General features: G+C 31.5%; 1 protein-coding gene across 1 annotated transcript; it reads right to left on the reverse strand.

The window, feature by feature from the left end:
• Positions 1-138: 138 nt before the first annotated feature.
• LOC123893670 (NADP-dependent malic enzyme) lies at positions 139-4,698 on the reverse strand. Its single transcript, XM_045943447.1, has 18 exons — positions 4,279-4,698; positions 4,032-4,152; positions 3,654-3,728; positions 3,410-3,561; positions 3,212-3,317; positions 2,893-2,958; positions 2,702-2,797; positions 2,511-2,582; positions 2,342-2,425; positions 2,151-2,249; positions 1,894-1,941; positions 1,752-1,805; positions 1,449-1,637; positions 1,168-1,245; positions 989-1,063; positions 788-878; positions 543-671; positions 139-454 (listed from the first exon to the last, which is right to left on the reverse strand). Exons 1-18 carry the CDS (start codon positions 4,389-4,391, stop codon positions 366-368), a joined length of 1,737 nt encoding a protein of 578 aa, XP_045799403.1. The 5' UTR covers positions 4,392-4,698; the 3' UTR covers positions 139-365.
• Positions 4,699-10,821: the final 6,123 nt, after the last annotated feature.

The following is a 10,821-nucleotide window of genomic DNA, read 5'->3' on the forward strand; positions in this document are numbered from 1 at the left end:
ATCAGCAGAATGAATGAGATATTTATCTTTGTTTGGAAGTGAATAGAGAATAAAAAAATTGGATCAAACCAAAGAGATACTCAAATGCGCCACAAACAACTATCTCATGCTAATGTAGAAATCATGTTCCATTCAGCATAAGTTGAAAAAGGAATGTGAATATTATTGATAATGGTTTTCCTTCTTCTTACAAGTCAATATTTTGAAAGATTGGTAAAGTCAACCTTGGAACAGGTTGAAGAATTGAAGTTCAAATCAAATGGCAATGCCTTATACACCACACTCTTAGTAAGCAATAAAATAAATCAAATCGGTTCCTAACACTGCAGAATGAGAACGAAATCCACATTATTTTTATCAAAATCTCAAAGGTAGCTTCGATAGCCTGGGCTGTACATGCAACTTTCTGCGTATTTGACGAGATCCTTTGGTCGAGGTAGATGAGAAGCCAGACCTGTCCACCAAACACAAGAAAAAATTAAGTACAAAAACAAGAAAGTTTTGTCTGAGCTGAACAAAACACATTTCACAATGAAACTCACCAAGTTCGTATGTCTTGGCTGCAACACTAGCAGCAATGTTGGCTGATATCTTTCTGATATTTGTGAATGGAGGGTATATCAGTCCCTTATCATAGTGCTCCTGTGATACTTGTGCAGCCAAAGCTTCAGCTGTTGCAAAAAATATATAATGGAATTAATTAGCACTCAAGTGAAAACTATGTATTAACATTAATACAATATCATGCACTCTAATGATATAAGCTCTCGAGTTTGCATGTACTCACAGGCTGCCAAGAGCATCTCGTCACGCACGCGGATTGCACCAGACATGATTAAACCCAAACCCAAGCCGGGAAAAATGTAAGCATTGTTGCCCTAAATTGCATAGTAGAAAAACAATATATAAAAATCAGTCACTAATTTTTGGTAAGGTATATTAATGTCTGTTGAAAAAGAAAAAGCTAAGTAAAGTATTGAATTATAACCTGTCCAGGAACAAAAACTTTTCCTTCATATTCAACAGGATCAAATGGACTTCCACTAGCAAAAATTGCTTTGCCCTGCAAACAGAAGAGACATAATATGGTAAGTAAGAAATAACTCATAAAATGAGATTTCTTAAGCTAAGCAAATAAGAAATAACCGATAACGTATAAAAATTTACCTTGCTCCATGTATAAGCTTCTTCAGCTGTGCACTCAGATTGTGAAGTTGGGTTGGAGAGTGCAAAAATGAGAGGTTTCTACATTACATGCCAAGAAATATCATAAACATTAAAATCTTTTCATAGTTAGTAAAATTTATCTCGAACTATTTATTGCAAAGAAAACAAACGATTCTATCAAAAGTAACAAAACTTATTAGTTTATTTGATATATGTAAATAACCTTAAAACGACAATTCAAAAACGAAAAAGATGTAGTGTTATAGAAAGCATGAAAGTACCTTATTCAAGGATGCCATGGCTTCAACTACCTCCTTGGTAAATGTCTTTCCTACTCCAGATGTTCCAATCAATACAGTTGGCTTGATTGCCTTGACAGCATTTAGAAGGTCCTTAACAGGTTCATGCTCATGAGCCCAAGGCTTTTTGAAGTGTTGAAGGGATTGCTGACGAGAGCTAACAATAAGACCCTGCAAATCGAGTAAAAATTTTCATGAAGGGATTTCTATTTTACTATCTACATTTTTCTCTTATCCATGGCTTCTATATAGAATTATAATGCTAGGCACTTCAGCCATTTTTACCTTGGAATCCACAAGCCAAATCTTCTTGCGAGTCTCTTCAACCGGAGCTTTTGTCTGACCAAACAACAAGTATTGATTTTAAGTATTTGAGATAAATGAATACCTTTAAAAAGAAAGATAAAGTACAAATATCAGGTTATACCTGCTTTGAAATCTCAAGAGCAATTAGCTCGGCTATACCAGTTCCAGCCTTCAATAACCAAAAGATAGAAGTTAGAAACTTACTTCCAGAGAAAGTTATATAATATGTAGCATCAACACTTAACATTGAATGTGTGCCCTTTGTCTGACACATGTGGTTACATTAAATTATTCATTTTCTCAAATTATTTTCAGTGCGGGAAGTGTGGACATCATAAAAAATGCAAATAACTAAATTAGTATCTCTCAGGAACTTACCTCTCCAGCTCCCAAGAATAAGAATGTGTGGTCAGCTAAGGTTCCCCCAATTAATTTAAGGGAAGCAAGCAATCCCGCTAATACCACAGAAGCTGTACCCTGAGTTAAACCAAAGAATATCAGAGTCAATAGTCTGAATTATAATAAGAAACTGTGCATAAGTTAAAATATTTTCAAGTATGTTATCTTACTTGTATATCATCATTAAAAACAAGGTGAGATGAGCTGTATTTATCCAGAAGTTCGAACGCATTATGATTCGCGAAATCTTCAAACTGAAACAAAAGAATCATAAAATCAGGAAAACGATTGATTCAAGCAAAAACTCAACAACTCAAGATGTTGAATCAGATATATAACCTGCACAAGAACTTTCTCTCCGTAGTTCTGCTTAACTGCGTGCATAAACTCTTCTAGGAGCTCTGCATATTCCTAAACCACAATGAACAAACACTATGTTAACAGTAGAGAAATATCACTACAAATGATTTAGTAAAAAAAAGGGAGCAAAAGTAAAATTAAATTGAGCATTAATTCGCATGTTATCATACCTTTCCAGTTGCTCGCTTCTGCCTAAGGCCAATGTAAAATTCATCATTCAGCAACTTCTCATTGTTTGTTCCAACATCAATGGTTATTGGCAAGCACTGAAATCAAAGATACAGATGATAATCCATTAAATCATCAATTATGCGTAACACAAAGGGAAAGAGAGGGGGAAAAAACATTTAGTAGTTCTTACGGCTGAAGGGCGAACACCTCCTAATGCAGTATAGAGAGAAAGTTTTCCAACAGGAATTCCCATTCCCTAACAAAATTATTAAAGAATAGAATCATGTTAATGTAATTCTCTATGTATACAATGCAGATAAAGAGATTAATTGATTGGTATGATGCATGGTTAAAATTTGCGGTGTGGAAATGCAATCATGACTGCAATATAAAGGATTTGAAGGTCTCTACAACATTATCACAACTACAATTGTGAATGCATCAATTGCATGTTTATGTAATGTTAAGGCAATCACAATTTAAAACCATTGTATGATGTTTTAAATTACCTGGCAACCAAGATCTCCTAGTCCTAATATACGTTCACCATCGGTCACAACAATAACTTGAATAGTCTTTTCTGGCCAGTTTTTAAGCACCTCAAGGATCTTGCCTCTGAAAAAATTCAAGTACTTAGAATCTTCTCATCCGAAAAATGCTAAGTTATAAAAAATAAAAATAGTTTGACAAAAAAAAAAAATACATACTTCTCCTTCAAACTGATATATAGACCCTGAGGACGCCTATAAATGCTTCCGTATTTCTGGCAGGCTTCTCCGACTGTTGGAGTGTAAACAACAGGAAGCAATTCTTCGACATTTTCAATCAGAATCTTGTAAAACAGCCTTTCATTTCTCTCCTGTCAATTGAGAAATGTCAAAGACAGTCAGAAGAATAATCTTAAACGACGGTTAATATGAGACAAAGATCGGATTAAGATTAAGTACGTACTTGAAGATCCATTAATGCTATGTACTTGTGAAGAGGCACATCATACTGACGAAGATTGTGCATCAACCTCTTTTCCTGAAAACACATAATAACAAGTAACAACAAGGCTAGTTAGCCGAAAATGTTTATAAAAAACTCGAGTTTTAGTCAGTGTATCAAATTTTTACACTATCAAGACATCACAACCGAATCATATGTGTAACATCAGAAATAATTATTATTAAAATCAAGCATTTTTAATGATCTGCTGACGATTATAACTGACCGATAGTGTACAAATTATCTATACTGAATGTGTATATGAATTAAACTCATAATTGAATACATGAAATATTATTATGTTACACAATAGATTTAAATTCTTAGTAATCATGGAACCTGAAGTTCTTGAGTGAAGATAGCCGGAGGCAAAAGGCCGCGAACATAATGAGAATCTCTTTCTTTCTCAGTGAAGGCAAGTCCTTTGTTGTAGCGTGGATCTCTCAACAAAGTGTGTCCACTATAACACAAAATGTAATAATTTGATTAAGACACAAATGGAGTAACAATTAAGAACTTAAGAAAGAAGCAAACAATGATACATGAAAAACATGAATTGTTTTCTAAGACTAGTCAAAATTAATACCTAGCAACAGAGAAATTCCATGGTGTGATAAGTTGATCCTCTGTAGCACTATCTTCACCATAGTGATCCTTAACACCACCACCGACACCATTCACAAAATCATCAGTTGCCATATCCAAAAACTTTGTTTAGGCTAATTAACACCGTTAATTAGTAGCAATTTATTCTAGTCTCTCCTAAGCCAAAGAATAATCAACAAAAACAATTAAGTTTGTTTTCAACTGTTTTTTTAAGCTTTGAAATTATGCAGACAGAAAAAGAGGAAAAATCAACAAAATGGGAAGTTGATATATATGGTATGGTATGTGATGTAATGTATGTGCCCGAAAATCTCGTGTATATATAAGCTTTTTAAATAATGTTTTTATTTTTATTTTTTGTGGTTTGGTTTGGTTGGTTATGTAATGGGAAAGCATAGTTATTTCAAATGTGGACAGGCACGTGCATTAATAATAGAATTGAATAAGTAAACCATTCTTGTCCTTTTCTGACCGGTTATGTGCTGTCTTTGTTTGTTGGACTAGTATGTAGAGAGACATAATAATTCGGGCCTTTGTCTAACATGCACCACTTAATCTCTTGATTAAGTGGTGCATGGTGTACAAGTGTTCGATATTTTTATAACGAATATGAATTTTGCAAAATTCACCGTTGGATAGAAAATTTATATTGTTTAGATTATCCATAAATTTTTTAAATTTTTTTGAAAATCATTTGATATGTTATTGAGACTCATCAAGATTAACGGTATTGAATAAAAATCCATAAACCGTTAATTTTGACTGATCTCAATAACATATCAAATGATTTTAAATTTTTTTAAAAAAATTATGGATGTTCTATACGATATAAACTTTCTATCAAACGGTAGATTTTGTAAAATTCGTATTCGTTATAGTGTTTTCGGTGACTTGTCCATGGTGCGCAACTTAAGTCACTTGTGCATCATAGACTTTGCCATAATTCGGTTTATAACGTTTTGGTTCCGGACCCTAGTAGTTCAGAGTTCGGCCACGAGATAAGTAAAGTTTGGCCAAAAAATTGTTTCACCGAGGAATTGAACTCGGGTACTCCTGAAATCCGTCTTTTTTGGTTTAACTCATTAACCACTTACCACTTGAGTCCAATGACTTTGTTAATTCTATTTTTTTTCTTATAAATTAGGTATTTTCTGCGCGCAATTATAAATGAGACATAATAATACTCTCAAGTTTTTGTTTTTCTTTCTCATAATATTATTCATAATTATATAACTAGAGGAGTGATCCGTTGACTCCAGGAGTAAGTTTCCATTGACTTACTCCGTTTAATAACTCGATATCGGCATTATATTTCTTCAATCTAACCGTTGAATTCAAAGATCTCATTTAGTAGATCAAAAATTTTATAAAGATCTCATTGACTTACTTCTGGAGTCGGCGGATCCCTCCTCATATAACTATATATATAAAACTACATAAAAACAAAACATATATTTTAAATAACAAATTAATCCAATAAATTTTAAACATATCCTAAAAATTCTAAACATAAATATAAATTTTAAACCTAATATTATTTTATTGTAAATAAAAATCTAAGCTTAATATTTTTGTTCTCTTGGGTAAATGTTTCTATTTCTAGAAGAGAAAAACACAAAGTTGAAGAAGTACATATCATATGTATTTGAATGGCCTTAATTTGACGTCAGGTAGACGTAGTAATAAAAGGAATGTTGTAATAATAAAAGAAAAAATGAATAAAGATGGAAATCACCTTTGTGTAGAATGTAGTAGTTGAGGGGGAACGCGGTGGTGGGAGTAGATTTGCAGATTTTCCGCGTTTTTACAATAAAGTCAATAAAAATGTTACGACCAAACACCAAACTAACAAACCTTCCTTCCAGAAAACTCAAAACATTCAACCTTACCTCAACTCGGTACATTTTCTGTAACACCTGTATTAATTGATGCAACTGGTTAAAATTTAAAAATGAGTTCAATAATAATCCACGTCACTTTGTTTTTAATAATAATCCACGTTCAGTTTATATTAGTTTTTTCTAGAATAAGTAGTTGCTTATTGGCTAAAAATTTTAACCTTAAAATAAATAAATGAAATGATCGAGTTTCGAACCTTGACCCAGTATATATATATATAATGCAATGACATCTGCTTCTAATTTTGATTACCAAAGTATAATTTAAAAAAATATCGTCGTAACGTTACGACCCGTGCGATAGCACGGGTCTATTACTAGTTTTTGACAAAATATTATTATAATTTATCTGCATTATGATGGCCGTTATGAGTCAAATTTTCAGGTCTTTGTCTATCTTCCAAAATTGAAAATGTCTATGTTGTGAATGCTACTAGAGTTTGGCGCAAGGTCGTTTTGAATTGAATTATAGGATAGGATGATTATTATTGCAACAATTGACAATGAATATATATGACTCACAAAAGAAGCTAAAACTTTTTGTACAAAAAAATATTAGTAATTGTTAAAATTTATATTGTTGTATTCTTGTACGTTAGATAATAAGTTATTGGGTCTTATGTTAATTTGGCTTAAGGTATAGTTGTAACTCTGGTACTCATATATGTGTTTGGGAGTTACTTTTGTCGTCCTACTGATTACTCAAACAATGTTCGCTACTTAGTAGCGGAAGGATTTTTTCCCCAAAATTTCTGATTTTAACACATCCGCTACTTAAGTAACGGATGTGTAAAAATAGGGCGCGCAAAGTAGGATGACAAAAATAGCTTCGTATAACCGTATGTGTTTTGGTTCACTCTAATGCTTTCTATTAGTTTGCATCTCTCAATCTAACAGTATCAATCAATCATTCAAACTCCTTCAGTAATTATTATATTTTTTAATAACTATTATTTTTATTAAAAATATTGACGTGAATAGATAAAAAAAAATAGTACATAAATTTAGCTCAAAGCAACATCACATTATATCTGTAACACATTCTACTTATTTAACTTAGGGTCATAAGGGCACATGTTAAGCTACCTAAAAATAGAAATATAGCATTTAATGATACAAAGAATTTAATGTTTAGATAATTGAATACACCACAAGTTCAATAAATCTTTTCCACATTTATCTTCTTAACATGTGCCCTTAAGGGCACAAGTTAACATTCTCCTTTAACTTAATATTGAAATTCTAGTCCATAGACTAGTATTTGATGAGAATAAAAAATAAAAATGCCACTATTTTGTAAAAACATTTTTATATCAGCCACTCACTCACTTTTTTTTTTGCTCTCTTTTCTATTTTTTTTTTTTTTTTTTTGTGTCAATTCACCCTTGAATTAATAAAAAATGAGAGAAAACTGCACAATTAATCGGAGAGATCCAAATCCTTTTTAATATAATAATTTACCTTAAGGGTTAACTATATTTTTGTCTCTGATATCCTTTTAACATATTAATTATTACTTTATTTTCATTTGAATTTTCCATTGAATATTATGAAGACTATCATAATATTTTAAAAATTATAAAGTATTGATTTTTTTTTACCACTAGTATTTGGTCCATTAGATCGTCTAATTTAGTTCGGAAATCAGTTTGATTTTAGCTCATTTCTCATCGCAGTTACAGAGGATCGAACGATAATTCTTTCAACCAAATTTAGTGTCAATCACCCTTAAACCAACTAAAGCATTGGTTCTTTGTTTTGACATATAGATAAATAAAACATTGCTTTTCGGTTCATTATTAAAAGGTCTCGAACTAAAAATTCATTCAGAAGATCCGTTTATTGAATGAGAATTAAAATTTCTTGACCAAAATCCTATTCTCGCACTATCTGTTAGTATCTTCAATTGTACTCAAGCTGATCGGAATTGAATATTCATACTTCATACTGTACTGTACATATACGTTTCAAACTCTGTTTTGGTTTTCAAACATAGTAGCCGTGTTACAATACAACTCACATCACAAGGTGTGAATAAGCTTATCAAAAAAAAAAAAAAAAAAACAAGGTGTGAATAAAGTAAAATAAAATAACTCTCGTAAACTTAGTTCAATTGACAGAGACATTGCATTATATTTATATGTGTAAGGGGTGGAGTTGAAACCTCATTCATCTGACTTATTCGCTTTAAGAATGAAATTTCTAGTAATTAAACTACTTAACAAAAATAAATAAATAAAATAAGATATTCTTGTAAATATAGTTCAGTTGATAACTATCAACCACATTATTAAAAAAATTAAAGAATATGCACATGCAGTCTAAAATGTGATTACACAGACGAACAATAACATTCCATTATTTTGCCATGTCAATATTTTAAATTAAAATTAAAAATAAAAATAAAAAACTGAAATTGATAGCAATTAGCATCTGCAATTGAATCGTGTGTAAATACCTTTCAATTAACACATCGACACCCATGATTCTTCACCATCCTCAAACTACAGTGCACCCATAATTCTTCATCTTTCTCATGCTAATTTTACAACCAACAACAATATATAGGTTTGGTATAATGGTGAGTAATTTGGGTAGTATGTATGAAGTCATAAGTTTGGTTCTTGTGAGCTCAAATATAAACCAAAAAAAAAAATAAAAAAAGTAATTAATATTATATTAAAAATGTCGTAATCCGAAAAAAAAAAACAAAAAATTGAAAATGTCAAATTATTTTAGGATGGAGGGAGTATAGAATAATGATGGGTGTGTATCCTGTATTTTGGGAGAGGGAATCAGATTATGTGGAACAATATCCAGTCGATTCATGAAAAGATGGGGACTGGCCTTCAATTTAGTAAAAATATGGTACATTACACAATTTGCTTTCAATGTAATTAAAAATCAATACCTGGCCTGAAAGTGATCTTCAATTTGCTTTCTTTCAACCATCAAAGAAGTGTTTGAAATTTCAAACCCGTGGATGTAAGTAACTGGACTAATTGGCATGTGTCTGACTTTAGGATATTTGATCAAGAAAATAAGAAAGGAAAACGTTGAAATCTCAATGGTGCGAATAAGTGAGCATATTTTTTTTTTTAGTAAACTAAATGTATCGACATAAGTGAAAGTCGTTTAAGGGTTGACATCCCTAACAAATATTTTTATATACGAACCGGTTTGGGGATTAAACTCATGACCAAATGATTAAGGGGTTCAAATATTTACTACTTGTATCACACTAGCTAATAGATGCACATAAAATATTACAAACGATAAAAATTCAAATTATTTTATTCTTTAAACAACTTGAGAGATGCAGAATTCTACAATGATTTTATTTCTAAGCATTTATCCTCCATTTTGCAATTCTGCACTTTTCGTCCATGAGAAATTCTACATTGCATTATTGGGACTTTAATAATTGTTAGTGTGTTTTTTTTGTCGAGCAGTTTAATGGTTAAAAATTTTACCTAAAGGCGGATAAGCGAAGTGTCAGGGTTGGAACCCGGCTCGTGTATATAACACGATATCCATACCAACTGAACTAAAGTCACGGTACATACATACATATATATATATATATATATATTGGTAGTAATAATAATAATATGACAGAACTTATTGGATTAGAATGAGATTATTTGTTAGAGATTTGTTTGTTTGTTTGATGAGGATAAAGAGGAAGATATTGTTGTTTGAGAGATTATGTGAGAAAATATAGGGATACGAATTACCTTCTTGAAAATTTAGTTGAGAAATATAACATAAATTTAGTAAAAAATGTTTTTTTTTTAAATAAATACTACGAAAATTAGTGGGTCGGGCCATGTCGGCTTTTGCTTATTGGGCCGGACTAAGCGGGTCAGACCGGCCCCTTTATTTAACCGGGCCCCTCCAGGCTGGGTCAGGCCGGACCGGGCCGGCCCCTTTGACAGCTCTAGATGTAAATAATGTAATCCATACAAGTATGCTCATTTAATGAGATTCTTGCGAGTTAGGTTTACGTACTTGTTCCCATTGAAGTTCTACTTCTACATACATATTGTTAAGAAGAAATTTTACATAAATAAATATGAAGAGTATATTAGTACCCCAAAAAAATCAAGATATTATAATTCAGCTATTAGATGGATTAATTCTAGCATCTAGAAATATAATTTGGTAACGAATATGTGAGTCATTTGATAACCAAAACATCGTCGTACAAGTTTCGAGTCTTTCAACACAACACAATCACTGAAAAATTTAATTATTTGACAAAAAATCACATATTTTTTAAAGTTATTTTGCCTATAACCGTGTATAATAATCACAATTTAAAATTTATTCTAAAGTTATGAAACATATGTTCTTCTGCAATAAAATAAAAGAATCCCATTTTTTTCATAAAATTTGTTTTGTATAATAATAACTAAAACTTCCATTTTTATTATTATTAGTTTTGTATAGGACCATTGTCGGCGTCGTGACAGCACAGCAGTTCCATGCCATAAGCTAAGGTTAAAGGAGACAACTTATTGAACAAGCAAGAGAAGAGTCAACAAAATGTGCTGCTACAGTGTTATATATATCTGTAAGTAATCACTTATCCTAAACAATTTGTATCCACAGCAACAAAGAAA

Source organism: Trifolium pratense, linkage group LG7 (assembly GCF_020283565.1).
Source record: "Trifolium pratense cultivar HEN17-A07 linkage group LG7, ARS_RC_1.1, whole genome shotgun sequence".
NCBI classification, from domain to species: Eukaryota; Viridiplantae; Streptophyta; class Magnoliopsida; order Fabales; family Fabaceae; genus Trifolium; species Trifolium pratense.

Coding starts and splice junctions, on each gene's coding strand:
- LOC123893670 (XM_045943447.1), bottom strand. CDS start 4,391: ATGGCAACTGATGATTTTGTGAATGGTGTCGGTGGTGGTGTTAAGGAT. Junction 3,562..3,653: donor TAGCATTAATGGATCTTCAA/GTACGTACTTAA, acceptor CTCAATTGACAG/GAGAGAAATGAAAGGCTGTT. Junction 1,942..2,150: donor TATTCTTGGGAGCTGGAGAG/GTAAGTTCCTGA, acceptor TGGTTATTGAAG/GCTGGAACTGGTATAGCCGA.